General features: G+C 46.4%; 1 protein-coding gene across 10 annotated transcripts in view; it reads left to right on the top strand.

The window, feature by feature from the left end:
- TLN2 (talin 2) overlaps positions 1–26,916 on the top strand; it is a 253,175-nt gene that overhangs the window by 203,446 nt on the left and 22,813 nt on the right. For 8 of the 10 annotated variants that reach the window (XM_075765049.1, XM_075765047.1, XM_075765051.1 and 5 more), the window contains 11 exons: positions 5,539–5,685; positions 6,032–6,133; positions 7,493–7,612; positions 9,871–10,017; positions 11,468–11,634; positions 13,090–13,273; positions 13,523–13,648; positions 15,409–15,525; positions 17,797–17,982; positions 22,879–22,986; positions 26,768–26,873. In XM_075765049.1, the coding sequence (XP_075621164.1) occupies positions 5,539–5,685; positions 6,032–6,133; positions 7,493–7,612; positions 9,871–10,017; positions 11,468–11,634; positions 13,090–13,273; positions 13,523–13,648; positions 15,409–15,525; positions 17,797–17,982; positions 22,879–22,986; positions 26,768–26,873 (1,510 nt within the window). Of the gene's footprint in view, positions 1–5,538; positions 5,686–6,031; positions 6,134–7,492; positions 7,613–9,870; positions 10,018–11,467; positions 11,635–13,089; positions 13,274–13,522; positions 13,649–15,408; positions 15,526–17,796; positions 17,983–19,465; positions 19,635–22,878; positions 22,987–26,767; positions 26,874–26,916 lie in introns of those variants that run through there. The other 2 variants (XM_075765054.1, XM_075765055.1) reach the window with 2 other exon arrangements.

Below are 26,916 nucleotides of genomic sequence, written 5' to 3'. Positions count from 1 at the left end.
TGCCTGGCGAGTGCTTCGCGCGCCCTTCTGAGGGGGGTGTGGCGCGCGGCTCATTTTTGCCTGAGGCGCGCTTCGCGCGCCCTTATAAGAGAGAGTGTGGCGCGCGGCTCATTTTTGCCTGGCGAGTGCTTCGCGCGCCCTTCTGAGGGGAGGTGTGGCGCGCGGCTCATTTTTGCCTGGGGTGCGCTTCGCGCGCCTTTATAAGGGAGGGTGTGGCGCGCGGCTCATTTTTGCCTGGCGAGTGCTTCGCGCGCCCTTCTGAGAGGGGTGTGGCGCGCGGCTCATTTTTGCCTGAGGCGCGCTTCGCGCGCCTTTATAAGAGAGGGTGTGGCGCGCGGCTCATTTTTGCCTGGGGCGCGCTTTGCGCGCCCTTCTGAGGGGGGTGTGGCGCGCTGCTCTTTTTTGCCTGTGGTGCGCTTCGCGCGCCCTTATAAGAGAGGGTGTGGCGCGCGGCTCATTTTTGCCTGGCGAGTGCTTCGCGCGCCCTTCTGAGGGGGGTGTGGCGCGCGGCTCATTTTTGCCTGAGGCGCGCTTCGCGCGCCCTTATAAGAGAGGGTGTGGCGCGCGGCTCATTTTTGCCTGGCGAGTGCTTCGCGCGCCCTTCTGAGGGGGGTGTGGCGCGCGGCTCATTTTTGCCTGAGGCGCGCTTCGCGCGCCCTTATAAGAGAGAGTGTGGCGCGCGGCTCATTTTTGCCTGGCGAGTGCTTCGCGCGCCCTTCTGAGGGGGGTGTGGCGCGCGACTCATTTTTGCCTGAGGCGCGCTTCGCGCGCCCTTATAAGAGAGGGTGTGGCGCGCGGCTCATTTTTGCCTGGGGTGCGCTTCGCGCGCCTTTATAAGGGAGGGTGTGGCGCGCGGCTCATTTTTGCCTGGGGCGCGCTTCGCGCGCCCTTCTGAGGGGAGGTGTGGCGCGCGGCTCATTTTTGCCTGGTGTGCGCTTCGCGCGCCCTTCTGAGGGGAGGTGTGGCGCGCGGCTCATTTTTGCCTGGTGTGCGCTTCGCGCGCCTTTATAAGAGAGGGTGTGGCGCGCGGCTCATTTTTGCCTGGCGAGTGCTTCGCGCGCCCTTCTGAGGGGGGTGTGGCGCGCGGCTCTTTTTTGCCTGAGGCGCGCTTCGCGCGCCCTTATAAGAGAGGGTGTGGCGCGCGGCTCATTTTTGCCTGGGGTGCGCTTCGCGCGCCCTTCTGAGGGAGGGTGTGGCGCGCGGCTCATTTTTGCCTGAGGGGAGGGTGCGCTTCGCGCGCCTTTATAAGGGAGGGTGTGGCGCGCTGCTCTTTTTTGCCTGAGGCGCGCTTCGCGCGCCTTTATAAGGGAGGGTGTGGCGCGCGGCTCATTTTTGCCTGGCGAGTGCTTCGCGCGCCCTTCTGAGAGGGGTGTGGCGCGCGGCTCATTTTTGCCTGAGGCGCGCTTCGCGCGCCCTTATAAGAGAGGGTGTGGCGCGCGGCTCATTTTTGCCTGGCGAGTGCTTCGCGCGCCCTTCTGAGGGGGGTGTGGCGCGCGGCTCATTTTTGCCTGGCGAGTGCTTCGCGCGCCCTTCTGAGGGGGGTGTGGCGCGCGGCTCATTTTTGCCTGGGGCGCGCTTTGCGCGCCCTTCTGAGGGGGGTGTAGCGCGCTGCTCTTTTTTGCCTGTGGTGCGCTTCGCGCGCCTTTATAAGGGAGGGTCTGGCGCGCGGCTCTTTTTTGCCTGGGGTGCGCTTCGCGCGCCCTTCTGAGGGAGGGTGTGGCGCGCGGCTCATTTTTGCCTGAGGGGAGGGTGCGCTTCGCGCGCCTTTATAAGGGAGGGTGTGGCGCGCTGCTCTTTTTTGCCTGAGGCGCGCTTCGCGCGCCTTTATAAGGGAGGGTGTGGCGCGCGGCTCATTTTTGCCTGGCGAGTGCTTCGCGCGCCCTTCTGAGAGGGGTGTGGCGCGCGGCTCATTTTTGCCTGAGGCGCGCTTCGCGCGCCCTTATAAGAGAGGGTGTGGCGCGCGGCTCATTTTTGCCTGGCGAGTGCTTCGCGCGCCCTTCTGAGGGGGGTGTGGCGCGCGGCTCATTTTTGCCTGGCGAGTGCTTCGCGCGCCCTTCTGAGGGGGGTGTGGCGCGCGGCTCATTTTTGCCTGAGGCGCGCTTCGCGCGCCCTTATAAGAGAGAGTGTGGCGCGCGGCTCATTTTTGCCTGGCGAGTGCTTCGCGCGCCCTTCTGAGGGGGGTGTGGCGCGCGGCTCATTTTTGCCTGAGGCGCGCTTCGCGCGCCCTTATAAGAGAGAGTGTGGCGCGCGGCTCATTTTTGCCTGGCGAGTGCTTCGCGCGCCCTTCTGAGGGGGGTGTGGCGCGCGACTCATTTTTGCCTGAGGCGCGCTTCGCGCGCCTTTATAAGGGAGGGTGTGGCGCGCGGCTCATTTTTGCCTGAGGGGAGGGTGCGCTTCGCGCGCCTTTATAAGGGAGGGTGTGGCGCGCGGCTCATTTTTGCCTGGGGCGCGCTTCGCGCGCCCTTCTGAGGGGAGGTGTGGCGCGCGGCTCATTTTTGCCTGGTGTGCGCTTCGCGCGCCTTTATAAGAGAGGGTGTGGCGCGCGGCTCATTTTTGCCTGGCGAGTGCTTCGCGCGCCCTTCTGAGGGGGGTGTGGCGCGCGGCTCATTTTTGCCTGGTGTGCGCTTCGCGCGCCCTTATAAGAGAGGGTGTGGCGCGCGGCTCATTTTTGCCTGGCGAGTGCTTCGCGCGCCCTTCTGAGGGGGGTGTGGCGCGCGGCTCATTTTTGCCTGAGGCGCGCTTCGCGCGCCTTTATAAGGGAGGGTGTGGCGCGCGGCTCATTTTTGCCTGGGGCGCGCTTTGCGCGCCCTTCTGAGGGGGGTGTGGCGCGCTGCTCTTTTTTGCCTGGTGTGCGCTTCGCGCGCCCTTATAAGGGAGGGTGTGGCGCGCGGCTCTTTTTTGCCTGGTGTGCGCTTCGCGCGCCTTTATAAGAGAGGGTGTGGCGCGCGGCTCATTTTTGCCTGGCGAGTGCTTCGCGCGCCCTTCTGAGGGGGGTGTGGCGCGCGGCTCATTTTTGCCTGAGGCGCGCTTCGCGCGCCCTTATAAGAGAGAGTGTGGCGCGCGGCTCATTTTTGCCTGGCGAGTGCTTCGCGCGCCCTTCTGAGGGGGGTGTGGCGCGCGGCTCATTTTTGCCTGAGGCGCGCTTCGCGCGCCCTTATAAGAGAGAGTGTGGCGCGCGGCTCATTTTTGCCTGGCGAGTGCTTCGCGCGCCCTTCTGAGGGGGGTGTGGCGCGCGACTCATTTTTGCCTGAGGCGCGCTTCGCGCGCCCTTATAAGAGAGGGTGTGGCGCGCGGCTCATTTTTGCCTGGCGAGTGCTTCGCGCGCCCTTCTGAGGGGAGGTGTGGCGCGCGGCTCATTTTTGCCTGGGGTGCGCTTCGCGCGCCTTTATAAGGGAGGGTGTGGCGCGCGGCTCATTTTTGCCTGGGGCGCGCTTCGCGCGCCCTTCTGAGGGGAGGTGTGGCGCGCGGCTCATTTTTGCCTGGTGTGCGCTTCGCGCGCCTTTATAAGAGAGGGTGTGGCGCGCGGCTCATTTTTGCCTGGCGAGTGTTTCGCGCGCCCTTCTGAGGGGGGTGTGGCGCGCGGCTCATTTTTGCCTGAGGCGCGCTTCGCGCGCCTTTATAAGGGAGGGTGTGGCGCGCGGCTCATTTTTGCCTGGGGCGCGCTTTGCGCGCCCTTCTGAGGGGGGTGTGGCGCGCTGCTCTTTTTTGCCTGTGGTGCGCTTCGCGCGCCCTTATAAGGGAGGGTGTGGCGCGCGGCTCTTTTTTGCCTGGTGTGCGCTTCGCGCGCCTTTATAAGAGAGGGTGTGGCGCGCGGCTCATTTTTGCCTGGCGAGTGCTTCGCGCGCCCTTCTGAGGGGTGTGTGGCGCGCGGCTCATTTTTGCCTGAGGCGCGCTTCGCGCGCCCTTATAAGAGAGGGTGTGGCGCGCGGCTCATTTTTGCCTGGCGAGTGCTTCGCGCGCCCTTCTGAGGGGGGTGTGGCGCGCGGCTCATTTTTGCCTGAGGCGCGCTTCGCGCGCCTTTATAAGGGAGGGTGTGGCGCGCGGCTCATTTTTGCCTGGGGCGCGCTTTGCGCGCCCTTCTGAGGGGGGTGTAGCGCGCGGCTCATTTTTGCCTGTGGTGCGCTTCGCGCGCCTTTATAAGGGAGGGTCTGGCGCGCGGCTCTTTTTTGCCTGGGGTGCGCTTCGCGCGCCCTTCTGAGGGAGGGTGTGGCGCGCGGCTCATTTTTGCCTGAGGGGAGGGTGCGCTTCGCGCGCCTTTATAAGGGAGGGTGTGGCGCGCGGCTCATTTTTGCCTGGGGCGCGCTTCGCGCGCCCTTCTGAGGGGAGGTGTGGCGCGCGGCTCTTTTTTGCCTGATGCGCGCTTCGCGCGCCTTTATGAGGGAGGGTGTGGCGCGCGGCTCTTTTTTGCCTGGGGTGCGCTTCGCGCGCCCTTCTGAGGGAGGGTGTGGTGCGCGGCTCTTTTTTGCCTGAGGCGCGCTTCACGCGCCTTTATAAGGGAGGGTGTGGCGCGCGGCTCTTTTTTGCTTGGGGTGCGCTTCGCGCGCCTTTATGAGGGAGGGTGTGGCGCGCGGCTCATTTTTGCCTGGGGTGCGCTTCGCGCGCCTTTATAAGGGAGGGTGTGGCGCGCGGCTCTTTTTTGCCTGGGGTGCGCTTCGCGCGCCTTTATGAGGGAGGGTGTGGCGCGCGGCTCATTTTTGCCTGAGGGGAGGGTGTGGCGCGCGGCTCTTTTTTGCCTGGGGTGCGCTTCGCGCGCCCTCCTGAGGGGGGTGTGGCGCGCGGCTCATTTTTGCCTGGGGCGCGCTTCACGCGCCCTTATAAGGGAGGGTGTGGCGCGCGGCTCTTTTTTGCCTGGGGCGCGCTTCGCGCGCCTTTATAAGAGAGGGTGTGGCGCGCGGCTCTTTTTTGCCTGGTGTGCGCTTCGCGCGCCCTTCTGAGGGGGGTGTGGCGCGCGGCTCATTTTTGCCTGGGGCGCGCTTCACGCGCCCTTATAAGGGAGGGTGTGGCGCGCGGCTCTTTTTTGCCTGGGGCGCAAATCGTGGTTTTTTTACTACTCTACGTAAAAGCAGTAGTAGGGAAGTACTTGCTTTGCCGTGCTGTTTGCACAATATTTTTTGTCATAGTATATGTTTGTCATTTTTTATTTCCGTTACATTGTGGGTCTTTTGTCTTGTTTTTGATATGTTTTACTGTGTCTTTTTGGAACGCTTTCCTTTGGTACATAAGTAGATTTTTCATTATGTGGTTTTTGTGTTTATTCTGTTATTTTTGTTTATTCCCTTCTGTACAAGTGCTTTTTATCTTTTTTTTTTTTTTAATGGGTCCTGTTGTTCGTGTGAGCCATTCCAATTTGATATTTTGTTTTCTTTTCTATGGTTTGTTGACTTGACTTTATTGTTAGGTCTAGTTTCTCATGTCTGAGCTGAGAGGGGATTTTCAGAGCTTTTACTGTCTCGTCTTCATTACGCTCTCGATTCCAGCTTTGACTTGTGGACAGAATCTTTTCTCACGATTTCTGCGTTCTCTTTTTCTGCTTTTCAGGCGTCCCATACTCACGATGCAATCGCCGAGGCCGCTCAGCTGATGAAAGAGGCTGTGGATGATATCATGGTTACCTTAAATGAAGCTGCAAGTGAAGTAGGCATGGTCGGAGGTATGGTGGACTCCATAGCAGAGGCGATGACCAAGGTGAGCCTGGAAATCCGCACCCCCTTTCCTTTATGCACTTGAAAGCCCATCCGCGTTGCGGGGCGTCGCGTCTTCCCTTCTACCTTCGCCGAGAACTGCGGGTGCTTTCGCCTCACCTGAGAAGTCGAGCTCGAAAACTGCAGTTATCAATTCTCTGCGTCTTCTGTGTTCATTACAGGGAATAAATTTTTTTCCGAGTTTCTCCGTACGTCTCATCTTCCCGTGCGTTTTTTGAGAGTCCAGAGGTTATGCGGAGGAGTATATAAAATTGTTTCGTTGTTAGATTTAAAGTATGCTAGTGCTTATGATCTTACTGTTTTTGCCGCACGTTTCCCTCTTTTTACAGCTGGATGAAGGTACACCTCCTGATCCCAAGGGAACATTTGTTGATTATCAGACCACTGTGGTGAAATATTCTAAAGCCATTGCCGTAACCGCACAGGAAATGGTAAGATCTTCAGTTACAGCCGAGTGCGAGCTCTTCTGCCTACAAAAGGAATGTGGAATGATTTCCACGGTGTCGTGAAACTGTTTAGAATGCATGTTCTTAATAATCTTCTCCGTTTAGAGGGAACAGAGCAAAGGAAGCGATCATTTTGTTAGTTTAACTCTCGCATCTTAGTAGTGTGATCGTAGGGGTGGCCCTTTACGGGAGGAGTCTTGGATTGCGTTGTGGCTCTTCCCCCCAAAAACTTTTCATTTGGACCGTTTTCTACCAGAAATACGAGGAAATTGTTTCACCTACACGCTTTTCCGTTACCCTGTTTCATTGTCACTGAAATACCACCTTACATTTGTTGCTGACTTTATGTTTACTGTTTCATTTAGGCTGTGCAATAATGTCACCGTTTTCAGACCCCTGTAATACTTAGAATGAATGAAGATTGACATCTCAAATCGTTCTTTTCCTGCATTGCTGTGATTCACCTGCGTTTCCAATCAGACGAAAGGATGCTCATTGAAGCGACATTTTCTTAACTCGTGTTTCACAGTAATGCTTACCGTGACGTGTTTGCCTTTTGAAGGGTACTTCTGTTGCTCGATTGTTTTTAGGAGAGGCGAAGGGACTATTTGTGTATGCTACGGATGGGATTTTTTACAAAATTGGTTGTTGCTGCGGTCGAGACACCTTCACGATTCTGCTGTCTACGACATTGCAGCTTATTGGCAAACGGTACAAATTTCTCTAAAAGTAGTTTTGTTCCAAGGATGGAATTCAGTGCCTTTTACTGACATAAATTGGAGACAGGAGAAATATTTCTGTTAAAAGGTAGGCTTTTTCTGCAGAGAGATTCGGTTATTTATACTGACGTTCTACCAAGGTGTTCTGCGTAGCCCTGCCTGTTTCTTCTCGGTCCTCTTCCCCTGCCTTATACCTGTTTTGCATCGCTCCTCGGATTTTTCCCGTTTTCACACTGCCGTGCCGCGCCGGCCGAGACTGCCGTAGGCTTTTGACCGAATAAGGCGGCCGCCACAAGTGAAACCCGCTTCCCCACCCGGTCCCGGTTACTGCCTATCTGTCCCGTCACGTGCTGTGTCAAAGAGTGAATTACCGGCTCTAACTGCTGCTCTTTGATTACTCCCTATGTTCTACCAGCATCCGATTACTGTGACTCTAATAAAGCACGTTTGCTCGAGTTTCCTCCTGCAATTCTTGCTGGAAGATGGGTCCCTTACATGGCAAGCGATTTGCCCTATTTCACCCGTGTGGCCAAACAAATGAGTGTGCTTTTAAGCTGGAGTGTATTAACAAATTATTCTCATGCCTGTCGTTATTCTTTTTCTCTTGCCTGTGTTCTTTTTGCAGATGACTAAGTCGGTTACTAACCCGGAAGAGTTGGGAGGACTTGCATCGCAAATGACCAATGACTATGGACATTTGGCTCTCCAGGGCCGAATGGCTGCGGCTACAGCAGAACCGGAAGAGGTCTGCAGCTTTTAGACCTCTTTATTCTCTGTACGCGGTGGCATCGACACGGGTATTCTTTTACGTAGAGAATACAGTAAATACGGAGCAAAGCGACGAGGGGTATTCGTACTGCTCGGTTGCGGCGACGCGCTCGCGGCCGATGCCAAATGCGATGCATCCCTTGGGCTGTCGCATGGATCGTAGGGTTCGAATCGTTGGGTAGTGTCTTTCCGATCTCTTTGCAACTGCTCTAAAACCGAGGCCGCGAATGCGTTCGCTTCGTTAGCCGCTTTTCTACGCGAGCACCGGCTATGCCATACGTGCTCTGTCCGATAGGCAAACCGCGTGCGCTGCCTCCAGCCTGCCGATGCTCCGAACGCAGGATGGGACAGCGCGTTCGGTCCCGGAAGAATTTTATTTGGCCTGCTGTTGCTCGATTGAAACCGTGACGTGAACCGAGACGACGTTGTAGGCATCCTTTGGCCGTACACATCTGTCTCTTTTACGATCTACTTCTGCTTTCACTACGGCCGGGCTTTAAGACACAAACTATAGGCGGCCAGACAAAAGCTTTACTGAGTTTGTTTTTGTTGGATGGAAACAAACCGATGAACGTAGTGAAATTGCCTGTCTTTTCAAAATACCATGAAATCTTATTTATGCTTATTTACACGTGCACTCTAAGTACTGCTTCGTCCAAACAGTTTGTAGAGAGACGTCCATTTTGGTCTTTCATAGCAACCTTTCTCTCCTCCAAATGTACTGTCTATTCAGTGGGCCTTCACAGCTTGGGGAGGAGCTGCCCGCAGTACTACAGACTACGTACGTACTGATAAAAAGCCTCGGTTTTACCCCTGCTCGTGTGCATGGGTGTATAACGGTAGGAATTAGGATTTACCACAAAATGTTTTCAACGAACGTTCGGAACTTCAAACCGGCTTCGCGTCTCTTTCTCTTCGGCCCTTCCGTTACTCTCCATACGTGCGAGTTGTCTATCGAATGACTTCTCTCCTAGGAGTGCTAGGAATCGGCAGATGGTTTTGATGACGCTTAGGCAGTACACAAAAGACATAACGTTTTGCTTCGAAAGTGTGGCTTTTTATGCTACGACCCTCGTTATAAGAATTGCCCGATCACAGAACAGAAACTTTTTGTCAAAACCTCGGTCCGGCTTCAGAAATGCCTTGTGATAATAGCAGACGGTTCTGTAGACTGGGACGGAACCTTCTACCTTACTTGGGGCTTTTGCTTACAGACAACTTGCAAATACAAAGAAAGCTCTTATTTATTTACTATATGGCTTTCTTTCCATCTCGTATGTTTTGATGAATTACAGTTACATAGATGCTTTTTTATCTGGCCTGTAAGCAACTGCAAGCATAACTTCCTGTTCTGAAAGTGAGATGCAGGCAACCGGTAGGAGCACGAGTATCTTTTGCTGACGGAACATCTTTTGTACCTTGTAGTTGGAATACTAAATTCACCGTGCAATCTTAAAGCCCCTTGCTGATGGACGAATACGGACATTTGATATGTTGAATTACTGTTTCTGCACGTTACTTTCTGCCTGAAATTGAAATAATTCCATTTGCGATATTAACGGCTGCGATTCCTGCTTTCTTATTAATCCCAAGATGCACCTCTATGCCTAAGTTGCATGCAGGTACTAAAACTATTGCGGCTTTCTAAACGGGGACCGTGCAGCTTACACTGTAGGATCGTTACTGAATCGGAAACAGTGACGGCAGGATTTTCCACGTTTCGGCGCACCGCGTGTACGTGGTCGGTCCTGGAGAGTTGAGACTCTGTGCGAGATTCCAAACCACACAGAGTCGTATACTTTTTGACCCAATTTTGGCGGTGTAAATGTGTACTTTTTACCTGTCCTACGTACCTCGAATGCAGCTCGCACTGACGGTACGTTTCTGGGAGATGAAGTATCGTTATTCAAATGCGGTGAAGTTGCGGACACTTGAATTGCGGACACTAGACTTGGGTACGCCCTTTACGCCTTCTCTTTCCCACGGTCCAGTTCGCTAGTGCTCCTGTTTCATCAGTAGGCCTTTTATAGGCTCGTGCTTATGTGACTAGATGGTATTGTATCTGTCCTTTTTTTCGGATCTCTGCAGAGAGCGTAGCGACAGGCAGAATAACGCTACTAAAGATTCACCAGAGTGACCGTATTTCCGTTTGCGTCGCCGCGATGTACCAACGTGACGTTTCTTTATTCACTTTGCTTTTGCTTCCTTTTTCCCTGTACCTCCTTTACCATCTAGATAGGGTTCCAGATCAGGACTCGGGTGCAAGAACTTGGCCACGGCTGTATCTTTCTTGTGCAAAAAGCTGGAGCTCTCCAGATTTGCCCTACGGACGGCTACACCAAAAGGGAGTTGATAGAATGTGCTCGTGCTGTCACAGAAAAGGTAAGACATCCCTCTGCATTGCCTGCCCTGCGGGGTTTGTCTACCAGGCTTCCCCAGGGATTAAACTGGTCCCTTTCTTTGGGTTTGAGAATTTTACTTTTTTTTAACTTCCCGTTGTAGTATGATATTGGATGAATTACACTAAGTTCTTAATTTTCTTTCAAGTGTTCGCTGCTAGATTAGCGCATGATTTGCTCTTGCTCATGTCTCGTAATAAAACCTCAGCCTCCTGCCAGAGGAAGACTGATCCATAACTAATCCCTAAGACGTGAGATGGCATTTGTGCCTTCTGAGGTGCTCCCTTGGAAATACTAAGTCCACATGGATGGCCGCGCTTACCGAGATGAGGTCGGACTCTGACACGTGATTTCACGTGGCAACGTCCTCCCCTTTTAAGACGGGGCCAAGCTAACATGCTTAGCGCTGCATCTTCAAACTCTCTGAGATTTCTTGGTCTTTGGAAATACCCGCTTCAAACAGGTGGCCTGGGTAGCTCGGCTTTGCTGAACCTTTTCCATGGCCTCTCTCTCCTTTTGTTGGGCGCAAACATTGACAGTCAAATGTCAGTTACTTTTAGGTTTCACCAAATATTCCTTGCTCGACCTGTGTTAGCGTGCTCTCAGCTGTACGAATTTTCCACTGTGTCGTGCCCTGGGAGTATCGGCGATTCCAAATCACAGAGGTCGCAGGGACGACCTATTCAAGGACAACTTTGAACAGAACCTCCGGAAGAACTGTACTATTAGAAGTTAGTATACATGTGCCCAGATGCAGATGGATCCTTTCTTGCAAAACCAGAATTCAGAACCATAGTATAGCACAAGAACAGCGTCCCGGCTGCGGAGCTTTGTAGTATGATGTTAATTAGATGAAATGGAGATGTCTAGCTTTTTTAGCAATCCAAAACGTTGCTAGATACAAGGACGTATCTTGTCTTTCTATAACTTTCTGTAACTACAGTGGTATCTAGTTTCTGGGTTCAGCGAGTCTACGCTTTCTATTTTCGATGTTTATATCGGTGTACTGTACGTGACTCCCGGGATCCTTGAGGACGGTGTTTATTTGCACACGTTAGGGAAAAAGCAGCAGCTCTTGGCTCTGACATTTATCCTGGCGGAAATTCCCTATGTTACCTCTGATTGTATTTCGAGGAAGTTTTACCTGATGTGCTTCGTCCTGTGATTCGCAGATTGTTTCCTTTTGTCTGAAAAGTGGACTTCCTAGCTGAACTCCCCTTTAATTTGACACAATCTTAAGTCGTCTTGATCCTTACTGCACAAAGAGAGCAAATAGGGAAAGGGGAAGGAAAGATTTATTACAGTTTGCAAAATGACGCTGCGGACTGAATTTCCGTTGTCGATTCCAGTCATGATAACGAGCTCGCTTAACTTGACCTCCCATAATGAGGCTTTCTCTCCGTGACAGCCTTGTTGCTTTATGTTGTTTCCAGGTCTCCTTAGTTTTATCTGCCCTTCAAGCGGGAAACAAAGGCACGCAAGCCTGTATTACAGCGGCTAGCGCCGTGTCTGGCATAATTGCAGATCTAGACACCACTATCATGTTTGCTACTGCCGGAACCCTTAACGCCGAGAATGACGAATCGTTTGCGGACCACAGGTCAGTGTAACTGAAAAAGATGGAAGAGCGCGTGCACGGGGGAACGGTGGAACTGGCGCAAGCAACCTGCACGTCGAGATAAATTTTTACCTTTCTAGATTCCCCTGAATGAAATTGAATGAGGCGGTGGAGTGAGAACAGGAGTAGGAAAATTGGGATATTGATAGAGGACAGCAAACATCACTATGGTTATTTCTGTGAGGAAAGAATTTTACAGTGCAAAGCTGGGGAACACCTGTCAAGAGCGCTTCCAACAAAAAACGGCACCTGTAGCATTATTTTGCCTGTTTTGTGTTTTTATTCGAGCTGTCTCATTGCATAGACTACCGCGCGCCATTCTTCTGATAGCGAAAATTAGCTGCCCGTCATGTCAAGGACAAGTCTTCTATAACCTATTTCCCAACAGCTGTTCTTGACTGGCTGTCTGTCTTGCTAAATCACGCTTATGGTTAATGCTGTTGCAAATGGCAGTGATGGAAATGGCGCGGCTATGCCATGCGTTTTCCCCTTTGGCAGAGATAAGCCCGTTTTCTCTTTGGGTAGCATCTGCGACAACATAGTCCCACAGCATTTTTCATCATGTTAAGAGATTTGCGGCATCTCGCTGTTACTTCCTTTGCGGTAACGTTCAGGACGTTCACAGCTGAGAGGTCGACTGCTTCGCAGACTAGCTGCCCTAAGTGATGTTTGCATGGCCAGCATTTATTTCCTGCCTTGCCGCTTAAGTAAGAGAAAAGATACGATGGCGTGTCAGTTGCTGCCGTTCTGCAGACTGAAAGTCAGGGATTGTCATACAGCTGTCATTACTTTCCTGGCTGACAATTTACATATGTGCGGTCTGCGTTTTCAGCTAACTCGCCCCATTTGTGAAGTGCATACTCAAAATGGTTTCTTCTTTTACCCAAATGTTGCTTTGGATTTGTTGTCAAAACATGTATATGGGCAGGAGGGGGCGGAACCTGGACTAGGTCCCGTTCTCTGTTCCTTCTGCCATTCTGGCTACCGCCTTCCTCACAAATCGTTATTTTAGTTTCCTTAAGATATGCTGTTTAAGATGGCGGTTTGACAGCTGTTACTTTCCTCATAGCACGGCTAGATTTTCTGTCGGTGTTCACATGCAATGCTCTCTTCTGCTACTGCCCTACCTCATTTCTTTTTAAGATGAGGTCGTTTTAATAAACTGCCTTGCATCTACTCCAAAATGTAATGCTACTAGTTTGCTAGTCATTTGGTTTTGGTTTTGTTTTGCTTTTGGGGTTTTTTTGGTTTTTGTTTTTGTTTTACTTGCAACCTGGCCTGTGCTATAGTATCGCAAGCAAACACTGGGATGATGACTTAGATCACCTCTTCTGTGTAGCTCTTAGTCACCGTAACGTTGAAAACCATGAGTTTTTTCCTGTTCTCCTTTTCCACTTCTTTCCCTGCTGCTTCTTTTTTTTTTTTTTTTTCCTACAGGGAAAATATCCTGAAAACAGCAAAAGCTTTAGTGGAAGATACAAAATTGTTGGTTTCTGGTGCTGCCTCCAGTCAGGACAAACTGGCCCAAGCAGCTCAGTCATCAGCTAACACCATCACTCAACTTGCTGAGGTAGTAAAATTGGGAGCTGCTAGCTTGGGATCCGATGATCCTGAAACACAGGTGAGATGTTTTAAGGTTTTCCTGATACTCTTAAAGACACCAGAAACAGTTTTCAACTGAGAAGACTTTGTGGGGCTTCTGCTTTTAAGCAGCATGCTACAGTTCATCCCTTATGGGACTTTTCTGGGTTTATTCAGACGTAGTTCTTTTTTTGCAATACAATCGAGAGGTTAAAGCATTGAGTGGAACTGGATGGGCCTTTGTATGACACTTGTTTTTACTTCATAGCTGTGTTCTTCATTCCTATAGGTTGTCCTGATCAATGCTATCAAGGATGTCGCAAAGGCCCTTTCCGATCTCATTGGTGCTACCAAAGGAGCTGCCAGCAAACCAGCAGATGATCCGTCCATGTACCAACTGAAAGGTGCTGCCAAGGTAAAACCTTATTCTTACATTTTATTTGAAAGTATCTGCACAATCGTGCTTGATAGACATGCGAAGCTTGGATTTCAGCAATTTCTGATTGCCTGAAATCTCATTTCTTTGTTTATCATCCTGGGATGATATGGAAAAATAAAAAGACGCTATTGACTTTCCATTAAGCTATCATAGAATCATAGAATGGTTTGGGTTGGAAGGGACCTTAAAGATCATCTAGTTCCAACCCCCCTGCTGTGGGCAGGGACACCCTCCACTAGACCACATTGCCCAAAGCCTCATCCAACCTGGTCTTAAACACTTCCAGGGAGGGAGCCTCCACAACCTGTCTGGGCAACCTGTTCCAGTACCTCACCACTCTAAGAGTAAAGAAGAAGCTATCAGTTTTTGTAGGCTGTCAGATGACATTTATGTTGATGAAAGAACTGTAGTCTTTCTGAAGAGAAACTTCTTTTGCAAGCCCGTATCTGAGGCCAGGTTTTCCTTTAATAATGTTATAGACTACAATTTGTTCAGTATAAAATGCTACCTAAATACTGCATTCTGAACAGCAACATATGCTCAGGATAAGCATGCGGGTTCCTTATTTAGACCTTGCAGCTTGGGGAAGGTGGGGAGAAGGGGAGGGAGGGAGGGAGGAAGGGGGAAAACACCCTCCAGTAACTCTACAGTAGGATATTATGCATTTCTGACCCCTCCCTCCTAGATCCTTTCTGGAAGTTCATAGGTATCAAAGCTCAAAACTCGCACAGATTACACCATACCTGTGATATCTTTGCGCTTCATTTTCCCTGCACCTGAGATGTATTACGACATTTGCCTCACAAAAGATCTTGTGGCTTCACGTCTGCAATTTCCAGATGTGGAGATTTAGGTGGTATTACTTCTGCTTTCACATTGTGAGAGTGTCATGGTAGTCTCTTGCTTGGCTGGAAGCTCTTCTCACTCTCATGTCTGTTGCTTACCTGTAAGACCTGTGCCTCTGTTCCTTTCAGAGCACAAGATAACAGTATACTGTTGAGGCGCTACTTGAAAATAGAAAGTAGACCCCATCTAGTCAAGAAAAGTGGCTTCTTGGTTCTTCCTGCTGTGAAGAACTCTCTGTGGTTTAAGTCATAATTGTCAAGAAGCAGGCCTTTCTGTCTCTTCCTTTTTTTTTTGTAGTAGCTATCGTTTGTATCTCAACACAATGGGGTGTAGGAAAGGTGTAGTTATTACAGTGGCGATTAGATTATTCTGCATCAGGACTTTGGCTTTGGAACGGGAACACTGATTCTATATCTGCCTTTGGACTTGAGGCTGGTGTTAGGCTGCTTGCTTACCTGGGGTTCTATCTGATTGTAGAGAATGTGCTGGGTAAATTTCTAAAAGAAATACCGTACCTCAATTCACATCTCTCTCAGCTTCCAGTGTAAGATATGTGGGAAGAAAAGATGCTAACATAATTGATATGTATGAGACACCTACCCTGGAAATATTGTGAATTTTCCATTTTTTGGTAAAATTTTTGCCAGAACGCTCTCACTTAAGGTGGCATCCCTCTGCATTTAGTCGTGCTACATTTCTCCAACTTACAGGGAGCTTTCACAAACTCACTGACGGGAGAATTGATATATAGTCCCATAACAAACACAGTTCACGAAGCCTCTTAGGCCCTATTAGACGTCACAATGCTGCGTAGCTTTGTCTTGCTTTCTACCCTGCTTTGAAAATGGGAGGAAGGAATCACCTATTTTTGTCTTCACCTCTCTCTTCAGGTGATGGTAACAAATGTCACATCGCTTTTGAAGACTGTTAAAGCAGTAGAAGATGAAGCTACTCGAGGGACAAGAGCTCTTGAGGCCACAATTGAGTACATCAAACAGGAACTCACGGTACAGAACAAAATAGCCACACGTGGCAGTTTTTTCAAGTATGCTATTACGCTCAAACCAGCCTGCCCAGGCACTCCTCCTCGAGCTATGCTTTACTGTCTTGCAGTGTGTTGCATGCAATTTGGTTCTCTCTACCTGTTGCAAATCGTCTCTGAAAGATTAATTACAATGCCGCTTCAGCCTATCTACTTTCAGACGTTACCGGTCCCTGCTTTGAGATTTGAGATGCTACCGTCATGTACAAATCTGGAAACAACAGCGACTTTATTCTTTAGATGTTATGCTTTTGCTACAGATACTCTTTTCTGAGTCCAATGCTCTTCACTTTTTTCGTCCTGGTTTTGGTAATGTCTCCTCAGCATCATAGCCATATGGTACCTGCAGTTTAATCTTGTTTCTCTTTTTCCTACTGTCCATTATAAAATGATACTACCAGTGATGCATTGCCTGCTATCTGATATTCTGTCTGAGCAGGAATTAACAGTAGCATGGAATTCTCTCCCAAATTAGGTGTTAGGCAATGACAATTTTTTCCTTCCTCTTTAGGATATAAAACTATACCCTTCAGCTGCAGCTTTCAGTTTTTTTTTTTTTTTATTGCTACACACTAGTCAGTGACATAAATTAATACCTGTGTGTTTAGGAAGAAGCCTGATTTTTTTTCCTTCCTTTACTTACTGTCCATTTTTATTTTAAAAAACCCTATATGCACAGTCTTCAGCAGAAAATACTTTGTTGTATAGTCTGTGGATTAGCAATTATTACACTGTAACTGCACTGGCACAGTTTTGCCTTGTCAAGTGCTCTCCATAAAACATCTGGTTTTCATTGTGTGAGCAATGCTGTTGTCACAAAGAAATAACTCTTGTTATTTATTTATTTTTTTAAATCTCTATATAGTTACTGACAATTCATACGGTGTTTGCAGTGGTAAAAACTCCTGAATCGGTACCTGATCGGGAATGTTCTGTATGATATCTAATGCTCGTTACTGTCGTGTGTCCTCATGAAGGCCTGGCTAAGTTACATTCCTTCCTGTAATTCTGATATGAAACCTGTCCAGATCTGTCACTGAAGGATTGTGAGTTATCACACCTGCTTTTGCAATCTGCTTGTTATCTCTTTGAAATGTTCCTCCTCTTCCTTTTCCTTTTGTCAGCATTGCTAAAGAATGGGTCTGTGGCGGTGGTGCTGTCATCTCTTTCAATGGGGAGGAAAGTGGAGTACTAGGAGAGGGTCAAGAGGAACTAAGGATGGCATGTATGTGCTCAAGACAATGCGTCAAGCTTGACTTGGAACTCCAGGGACTGAATCTGGGCAACATTGAGGGATGTCCTTAACGTATTTAACTAGACTTTATTTTTTAACATTGCTTCCATTTCTGGAGAGAGAAAGTAAAAAACCTGATGAACCGGGTGCATGGGGTAGATCAGGGTCATTTTTGTCCAGACATTTGCATTCTGTAACTGCTAGCCTGCTTAGGCTGTGCCATGTGTAGTCAAGAAACCTCTTCTGCTTAATTGTGTGCTCTGAATTGTCCCTGCACGGTAAAAGAATGGCAAGCAAATACAGACTAAAGCTTGGGAAAAGAAAATAGAAGATAAAATTAAGGTTACCCAGCTCCTATTACCTACATCTTACCACAGTTCATGTGTTCCACTATTCATGACAGTAGTGTCTACTGTCAGATAATTTGAACTATTTTCCTGCGATTCACCCAGAAAAATTGTATCTTTAGGTTTCTAAGGGAGACTAAGTATAGCGTCAGAGACAACGCTCCACCTCCACTTTTTTAAGAGACATTTGAATATTTTAGTGATGTTCTCAGCCTGTCCTACACTGTGCTATCAACAAAGCCTTGGTAGGGCCCCCCTCTGCAGAGGGAAGGATCTCTCCATGTGAGTAGTCTGGCCTAAGCAGCAGTTAGGACAAAAAAGAATATACTTTTAAAAATAGTCATTCTTTTGATCCTGTAGAAATGTGAACAGCTGTCTGTAACAAACTGTCATCCAGGTACTTAAATGGCAGATAAGATGAATGGGTTAATCTTTTCTTGCATGCTTCCCTCAGCTTATTGCTTCTCTCTGCTGTCTGCAGGTGAGCAGGCTTATCAAGACCAGGCTCATGACAAGCAACAATGTTATTCAAGTATTCCAAATGTGTTTCTAATTTCCAGCTGCTGGAAGACTGCTTCCCGTTGCTATCTCTTTCTCATGGCTGTTCTGCTTTGACTCGAATGGCATCGGACTTTCCTTCTGCTTTCACTTTTAGGTGTTTCAGTCAAGAGAGGTTCCAGAAAAGACATCATCACCTGAAGAATCAATCCGGATGACGAAAGGAATCACCATGGCAACTGCCAAAGCTGTTGCAGCTGGGAACTCGTGCAGACAGGAGGATGTGATTGCTACAGCAAATCTGAGCCGCAAAGCGGTAGCTGACATGCTGATAGCTTGTAAGGTAAAGATTCACTTCCTTGCCTAAGACTGATTTTTTTTTTTTTTTTCCTTTTTTGGTTGGTTGGTTTTTGTGTGTGCCCCTAAATCCCTTGAATGTTAGAGTTTCTGTTCAGTTTCTTTGCGTTAATGCTTAGCTTTTCAGATGAGAAAATTAATGGTTATGATCATTTTAAGGGAACATCTCTCCCAGAAAGGATGTTCTGTGCTATGCACAAAAAAAACCAAGCAGTGCTAGTATTGACTATTTTCTTTTTGTGAAAATGAGACATTTTCTTTGACCTGAAATCTCCTCATTTTCAGTCTCCTATTGAACTGGAAGACAATCAATCTGTGCAAGTAGTAGAAAATACAAATAATCCTATGGTCACAAATGTGATTTCAAAATTTCTAGGAAGAGTGAAAGGAGTGGTGAAAGAAATCATTCGGGTGTATTTTTAGTTGTCCTTTCCTCCCTAACCAAACCTGTCAGTTTGCTCAATTTTTTCCTGTGCTTTTCAAAAATGTGTTTTCCCTTTGCACTAAAAATATTGGTACCCTGTTTTCTACACTTGCTTGAGCTAGATAACTTTCAAAAACTGACCTACAAAACTTGGAGCAAAAGTATCTGGCATTTAAATAGCTATTAAGCCCTTTGGCTTTCTTCCGATGAGAAAAAATATCTACACCTACATAAAAACAATGGGATTATGAAGATCTTGTTCCTTATGGTCTTCAGTAGTAACACAAAAGTGCCTTTGCTTGTAAATTATATTTATTTACTTTTGCCTTTCATGTGTGGAAGATGACAGTAACATAATGGCGCGCTCTGTGAAGTGTCTGATTTTCAGTATTTGGCCAAATCCTAACTGCCTACGTCAGTCCCAGATTAATTTTTAGCCTAATACTGCCCAGGTGGAAGGGTTGCTTTTGTTTTTAAAATGATCCTTGTACAAAAGTGCAAGTTCTAATATACCTTAGAATTGGATTTGTACAAAAAAAACCCAACTTTTTACTTACTTTTCTGACAGGGTGTTTAGTGTCTGACCCTTTGACTCCTTTGCATGCTTCAAATTTTGATTCTGTTCTCTCCACTTCATAAACTCAAAAGGTCAACAAAGCAAAGCCACTTTCCATGGGAAAATTCAATTAACTGCACTACTTACACGAGAACTACTGTAGCTTTATATGTTTTAGGTACCATAGAGTTAATTGAAACTTCTAAGGGAGGCTAAGAACAGTTCCTAGTTCTGCAACATTCTGACAAATCCATTTGGCCGTCAGTTCAGATGCTGAGGCGCACTAAACATCCTTTGTCATTTCACAGTGGCTAGTGCAGACATGTTTTTGTTTCAGTGTCTCCAAAGAGGCAACAAATTCTCAGGAACAGATTCTTCTGTTTCCAAAAATATTATAAACACACTCACATACACAATATATGGCCCGATACGTAATTTTGAACATTTCATTATGAACATTCATCTTTTTATGCTTACTTACGCTCCCAGTTAATTTTATGGTTTTGGAGTTCATGGATTGCAAGCGGCTGATGGGATGAAACTTCCTGCAAACAGAACAATGGAGGTCTGGGATGCTGGAAAGGCATTCGTGATCTCCCGGGGAATTACCTTCGCAAAGAAAGCAATTGACAGAAGGAAACAGACTGGGAATCATTCTACTTACCTGTAATGATACACTGCAAGGAGTAAGATCTAGTTTTATCTTGCCTAGCTTTTCTACATTCAGCAGCAGCTATTGGGCAAACAGGAATAAAAGTCTCCAGGTATACTACTTTAATGCACTAAAATGCACCGCCAAATAGCTATGTCATTTAACAAAACTTTTAAACACACAGTTTGTACCAGACTTTATTTAGAAAATCCTGTTTCTACAAATTTTGATCAGACTTAGAAATCTTATGCTATTCATTTCTACTAATTGATTACTGTACATGGCATTTCCATGATAAGCCATATCCCTTGAATTTTAGGGAAATTTTATTTAAAAAAAAAAAATTCAGAAGATGCAGGAATGCCTTCACATCAGTGCAGTAAGGAAAAGGATTTTTCAATAATGATTATTAATTTCTGTAAGAAGTGCACCATAAGGCTACTATGATGAGTGCTGACCAGTTATTTTGCCTGATACTTAAATTTTTAGGCTTTTATTGATATCTTAAAACCATACACACCTAGGGCACATGGTTCATAAAATTAAGCTGCCTATTGTGGGCATAGAGCTGTCGTAATCAGAGAACTTTTACGTTGCATTCCTTTACAACTAAATACCTGGATAGTTACTGTCCCTGCTGCCATGTCCAAGTGTTTTCCAGGCAGTATGCTATGTGTCTTTCAGGATGGAAGGAGAGGGTAGACATCACAGAAAGACAAAGGAGAAAAAGGGTTATATACCAAACAAAAGAGACACAGTTGTCTAAAGTGCGTAAGCATAACTGAGGAGGATGTGGGCACTTTTTCTCTGGCGCGCTTCACGCGCCTCTCTCTGAGGGGCGCTCATGTGCCCAGCTTGTTTTTACTCCTCTCCTCTCCTCTCCTCTCCTCTCCTCTCCTCTCCTCTCCTCTCCTCTCCTCTTCATTTTATTGAAACATAGAAACTCCCAATTATTCCACCGTGACAATAATTAAGCATTGAGACAGGAGCCTAAAGAGGATGTGAAATCTCCATCTTTGGAGGTTTTTAAAGATCTAAGTGATCTGGTCTGAACTGCATGTTGACCCAGCTTTAGGCAGGAGGTTAGACTACATGGATTCTCCAGGGTCCTTCAAACAGCGCTGATTTTTTTGAGTCTGGCTATGTCAGTGCATTTTACCTCTACAAGTTATTTAGCAGTGCCAACAGGCTAGGACTTGTAGCACTACAGCCGAGTAGTGCTTGCTGCCTTACTGTTTTGAAAGCACGTGAAGAGAAGCCCATCATGAGGAAATACATGTGTATTTGTGTTCTTCAGATGCATCTTTCAGTTTGAGGTGCTTCGGCAGGCTTTCTGTGCAAGTCTGGAAAAATAAACATTTCTGTTGCGAGTCTTGACTGGTGTAGTGAGTTTTCTTTTAGGATGTTTCTCAGCTACAAATATGTCTTCCTAAAATAATTTTATCACCTCTTTAGTCTGCTGTGAATTATATGGTTTTAAGACTCATTGAACATTAACAATTCTCCCAAATTATTCTGATATCAGTCTTGGCTATGTATGCAAAGCATAAAAGGAAGTTTATATTTCTCTCCTACAGATGTTTGCTCTGATTGCATGTGTAACAATAATATTAAAGTGCAGAACACGCATATTAGGCTGTTTAAGAATGTATTCATATGAAACACTGAGGGATCCTTCTGCCCTATTTGAAAATGAAAAATAAGCTGCTCTGGATTTTTTGGGCTTCTGGAGTTTTTTTCGAAGCATGCTGAAGCTGAGGAAAATCCTATCGTATTTCCTCTCATCTCTCCCTTCAGATTATTTGTTGACAACATGAAGAGATGAAGGTGGCTAATGAGAGCCGTTTTCGTGCTCTGCTGATCTTGAACTTCCCGGCAGAGGGAGCCCGTAGACCAGCTCCAAGCTCAGCTGACAACAGTGCTTGCCCGGGATGCTGAGGGTTGCGGGAAGGGCTCAAAATAAGTGAGCAGTGAGATAATCCCCGGTCCCAATGGAAGATATGGGGCTGCAGGGATGGAAGGAGCTATTCTGTGAGAAGAAATGCTGATTTTTTAAGACTTTTAGGAAGTTTCACTTGTCAACAACTAGCACTTCTAGGTAACTTTTGTATTGAACAGAAGTTTATTTTAGAAAATACAAAGCTTGAAGAGGCTGCAGTTTTATTAAAAATAAAACAGTTGAATTAGTCAGACTTATGTCAGACATTATACTTAGTGGAAATCCTTCAGAAGTCAAAGAACTGACTCTGCTGCTGCTTCTCTGTATTTAAACAGATGATTCCAGCACTGCCTATTTGTGTGTTAAATCCCTATGTCAAGCTAAAGCCATTAATAAGTTTTTACTTATGTTACCAGATAATAAAAAGCAGCTACTGCTTTTTTTTTTTTTTTTGGGGGGGGTGTTGGTTGGTTTGGTTTTTGTCTGTCTCATGTAGAATAACAATATTCTGGCACTTGCATAGCACTTCTCATCTGCCGTTTGCAAAGCTTTCTACGAGGAACATGCTATTATTTTTCTCTTGTGGAATGGAGAAGGAAAAAGTGAGACACCCACATTTGACCCATGCACTGGGCTGGTGGTTAACCTCTGATTGGCCTGGAGTCTTCTGGGGCCAGCCCAGTGCTTTGATCTCCAAATCAGATGGCCATTTCTGCTTTCATTCCCTGATGGTCGTCTGTACAGGCCTACAACAAAAAATGGTTTTAGCATATTTCTAAGCTGTAAGATGTAAATGGCCATTTGTGGATGGCAAAACTACACTTCTTTTTTTTTTTTTTTTTTTGTATTGGTAAAACAGAAGAGCCACAATAGCATAACCTTTGCACTGCAGAACAGTATATACGCAACCCAAGAGCCCATTCCAGCTCCAAGATGTTTTCCAAGTGATATATTTTCATTAGAAGAAATCATAATTCCTCCTGTATTTTCCAATGCTTCTTCAAGCGTTTCTCTATTTGTTCTCAACTAGCACAAAGAAGTAGTACTACTGCTGACAATACCTAAGGAAGCACACCCAGACAAGAGGATGTGCTGAAGGAAGTATTCCCAATGTCTTGCTCAGAACTGGAGCTCTCTGCTTTTCAAGCATAGTTTGCTTGCACCTTTACAACAGAAATGACTGGCCCTCAAGCTCAAATGTCATTTGCATGTTCTGAAAAATCTCTTCCCTGCTCTTTCCCCTATCTTCTCTGTGTTGACCTCCTCTTGTGGGAGCAGTTTTGGGGTACTAATGTTGTTTTGCCTCCTCAGCAAGCATCATATCACCCAGATGTAAGCGAAGAAGTTCGGGAGAGAGCCCTGCGCTTTGGAACAGAATGTACCCTGGGATATTTGGAACTTCTGGAACATGTTCTCTTGGTAAGGGGTCATCTGCATGCACATACTGGATCCCTCCCAAGGAGAGTAATTTCTCTGACCTCTTTCTATAGTGGCTGCTAGTGACACATTTTTATCAGTTTGTCACAATATTATAAACAGTTTGGTTATTCAGCAAAAGTAAAAGTAAAGTCAGTCCTTCTGCTCAAACTGCAAGACAGAAGGAAAACTGGAAGTACATAAATGAGACTGAATTCTGGATCAGATCTGGAGCTAGTATGGGTCCTGACCTAAAATGGTCTCCAACAAAGACACTAAAATAAGACACTTCAGTATTCTTTTAGGCTCACTATAAGGATTAGACACATTAGACACATTCCTGTCCCCCAGACCAAAGAGGTTCTGTGATCTTTATGAAAACACATTTGCATGCCTTTTGCAGTCCTGAATCCAGGAAAATGAGAGGCGCCTACTCAATGCCCCAAAGCCAGCATTGCCTCACAAAGAGCTCTCCAACTCATGCCAGACATGACACCCCCAAAGCTCTGCATAAAACTTCACTGCTCAAATCCAAACTCATGAATCCTGCTGTCAGCTGGCTTTTCTTGACCATACATAATTATCGCATAATACATTGTTCTTCTATTGCTATTACATTTGTAGGAAGAAAAATGTGTGTTTGAACTAACATTTGTGAGATATTGACGATTCTGGAGGTCATGTAAATCAGCAATCAGCTTCATGGACATCCAGAGATTTCTTTTAAGCTGATACTGTAAAGTCTCTGAAACTGAAATTTGTCCTCAGTAACTGTAGCTTAGCAAATCCAAGTCATCTTCACTGCTGAGAATACAGCATGTCTAATCATTTACATCAACTTGTTGAAATACACATAACAGAGAAGTAAAGTCACAGTTCTGGTTGCCACTAGCAGAGAAAATAGTTCAAGAAAGATTGAACTCATTAATGTAATACCTAGAGCTGCATAGCAGCAAGTAATTTAGCATTAGATGCGTGACTGCAGTTTAGTTTAAAAGTACTTTGGGGAATTTTTCAGATTTGGTCTCATGAACTCAGTCATAGTACTTGTTTCAAACTATATGCCAGAACAGACCAAAGACTTGAGTCAATTTTTGCTTGTTTCATTTTTCTCCGTCTGCTTCACTAAAGAGGCTTAAGGTAAGAAAGGCCCGTTCCTCCAATAACATGGAATGGGCCTTTCTTACCTTAAGCTGCTTTACTTTCAGGGCCCTAAAGCTATGAGAAAATTGCCTCCCTCCCTCAATGTTTGCTGTCTCAGAAAACTGACTCTGGCCCAGATTACAAACACAATCGAAGAGCATAATGCCTGCATGGAAAAAAAAATACATATGGAATGCTAACTTTATCTTGACTCTTTGCTGAAGTCTGTCTAGAACTAGTCGCATACCCACATCATACACACATGCTGTGCTCCATACATGTTAACAGGATCTGGGAAGTAGATGAAAGATCACTTTCAGAGGAGCATTGAACCAAGTAAATGACAGAGTTTTCGCTCTAGGGACTTTTGCCCTCTTTCCCCTGAGTTCTCACTCTTGGGACTTGTGGCAGAGGCACAGTCTAGATATAGTCCAAGTGATTTGTTTGCTTGTTCTGTGCTTACCTGAGCTGTGTTGTCCTGCCATACACAATCTTGCTAACTTAACATCCTAGCTCAGATTTGTTTTTCTCAGATACAAGAAAACGATAGCAAGATGGTTTCAGCATCAGACAATCCTGTTGTTTCCTGATCCCTGTTACTCTGTTAGTTTGGAACCCCTAGGTCTTCAATCTCATTTCATTTGTAACCTCCAGAAACACAGGTTATCTCAGATTAGAAATCTCTAATTAGTCCATGTGGCACCTTGTGATACAATTGTTAGTAAGTTCAGTCATGCCCTTGGTAGTCAGACTAGGCATGATTGCATGGGTGTCTCAACACAGGGATGCCAAGGAGTACTATTCAGCAGCCATATTTCTTTGAGGATGACACTTTTTAGGTGCAAGAGTTGTCAAATACAATATCTAACGTTTCTTAAGCCGGTGTATTGACTTGTGCAGAGGTTGCATTGGGCAAGTGGCACACAACTGCCTTGATTGCTCAAAGGAATATTCCTCTAATCACCTAGCTAGGGGTAGGATGAGGGAACATGCTGATTAAAGTTGGGCATGCACATGTTTGTATAAAACAAGTTGTAAGTTGTATTCTTACCAAGGTTAAAGACTGACCTGCCCTGCTTCATATTCATATGCTCCATCTCGGTCAGTATTGATGCATGACAGGAAGTCTGAAGCTTTTTTGTTCTTCTCATGCCATGCTTATGCATGACTCTGCAGGGCATAAGAATCTGCTGTGAGTTCTACATTGGCTTTAAAACAATGCAGTTTGTAAACAGCCTAGTTTTAAAATTTGCATCCATTTGTTCAATTCCAACATTGTCACCGCTATCATAGGTAGCACTAGTGTCAAGGTTGCTGGAGCAGAAAATGTTATTATTTGCTATAGTCGGACAACATTCATGTGTTTTTGGACATTTTTGCGTGCGAGGGAACATAACCCTTGAGATGCTCAAGCTCAATTTCTGCCATACTAAGGGATTATGCAGTGTATAAACCTTGGTTATAACTGTGCTTTTACATTTCGTTAGCATTGCAGATGGTTAAGCTATTGACAATTCAAGTAATTCTGTTTACTATGGAAACTAGTTGGCTAAAGGTCATCCTTAGGAAGCAGGAGACCAGTCCACCTGTACATTGACATGGCAGTTCCAGAGAGATGGAATTCTTCGTGTCGCAGAGTTGTCACCAGGCAAAGTTAAGAAAATGGTTCAGTTTAGTTTATTCTGTCAAAGTAAGGGATTAGGCCTTTAAGCGCAAAATGGGAAACACACTTACAAAAACATAAAATGTATTTTCAACGTGCACCTCATTTTCAGAGCTGCTTTGCGGGGACATTTTTGAAAACATTAAGAAAATGCACACGTGAATGTGACTTTCGAGACTCAGTGTCTTGTTTTGCTCTTAAATCTCTCTATATGTCTGTCACTTTCCACTCAGAAGTAGTTTTTGAGTATACGTGACTTTCCAGAACTTAAATCTTTTTCTTCCATACAATATGATAATTAAAAATGCAAATGTTGGTCCTGTTCAGGGGATGAATTCAACTTCACTATCTGAATGTCTGACTGCTTTCCATTTGAAGAAGTACAGTTTCATACTTGATGCAAATTCAGTTCAGAGGTCTCTGTCTTTCCCATCTATTTAAGGGTCTTGCACAGGGTTTGCATTTCCATTGTGTTCACCATTGCTGATTTTTTCCAGAACAGGCAACTAGCGCTAGCTTGCAGAACTCCGTAATTGTATCTCTTAGAAATAGTGACCAACCAGTCTGCTAATGCTAGAAAATCCAGCAGTTAGAAAGACTAAGCCTGATCTGTAAGTATAGTAACTATAATATCTGAGAAGGAAGTGCTAAAGCTGTGCATTCCTCCCACGTGCTCACACATACACCTTTATTTTGGAGAATTCTGTTCCAGTTTTAGTACTGAGAGCTTCCAGACAGTATTGTCAGTTCCTGTTGACATGCAAGGCAGTGCCACTTTCCTAGTATGCATCAGACGTTGGAGTATAAGCCTTTGCTCCTAGCGATTCATTGACAATTGTGTTTCTTTCACTGGACTCATGTTTTCTCTCAGCCGATTGCAGTATAAAATAAATCTTTCACTAGTCTGCCTTGGGTATGTTCCAGTGTTCTTTGGAATTCTCACTAATATACATTATTACATTTTATCTTTTTCTCTAGATCCTTCAAAAACCATCTCCAGAACTAAAGCATCAGTTGGCCTCTTTGTCCAAGCGGGTGGCTGGTGCTGTTACAGAGCTCATCCAATCAGCAGAAGCAATGAAAGGTGAGTTGGGCAGCCTGGCTACCAGTACACTGTGCTTTTTACT

This window comes from Balearica regulorum, chromosome 12, assembly GCF_011004875.1.
Source record: "Balearica regulorum gibbericeps isolate bBalReg1 chromosome 12, bBalReg1.pri, whole genome shotgun sequence".
NCBI classification, from domain to species: Eukaryota; Metazoa; Chordata; class Aves; order Gruiformes; family Gruidae; genus Balearica; species Balearica regulorum.
Note: the sequence above shows the minus strand (reverse complement) of the source record. Positions and strands in the feature narration are given on the sequence as shown.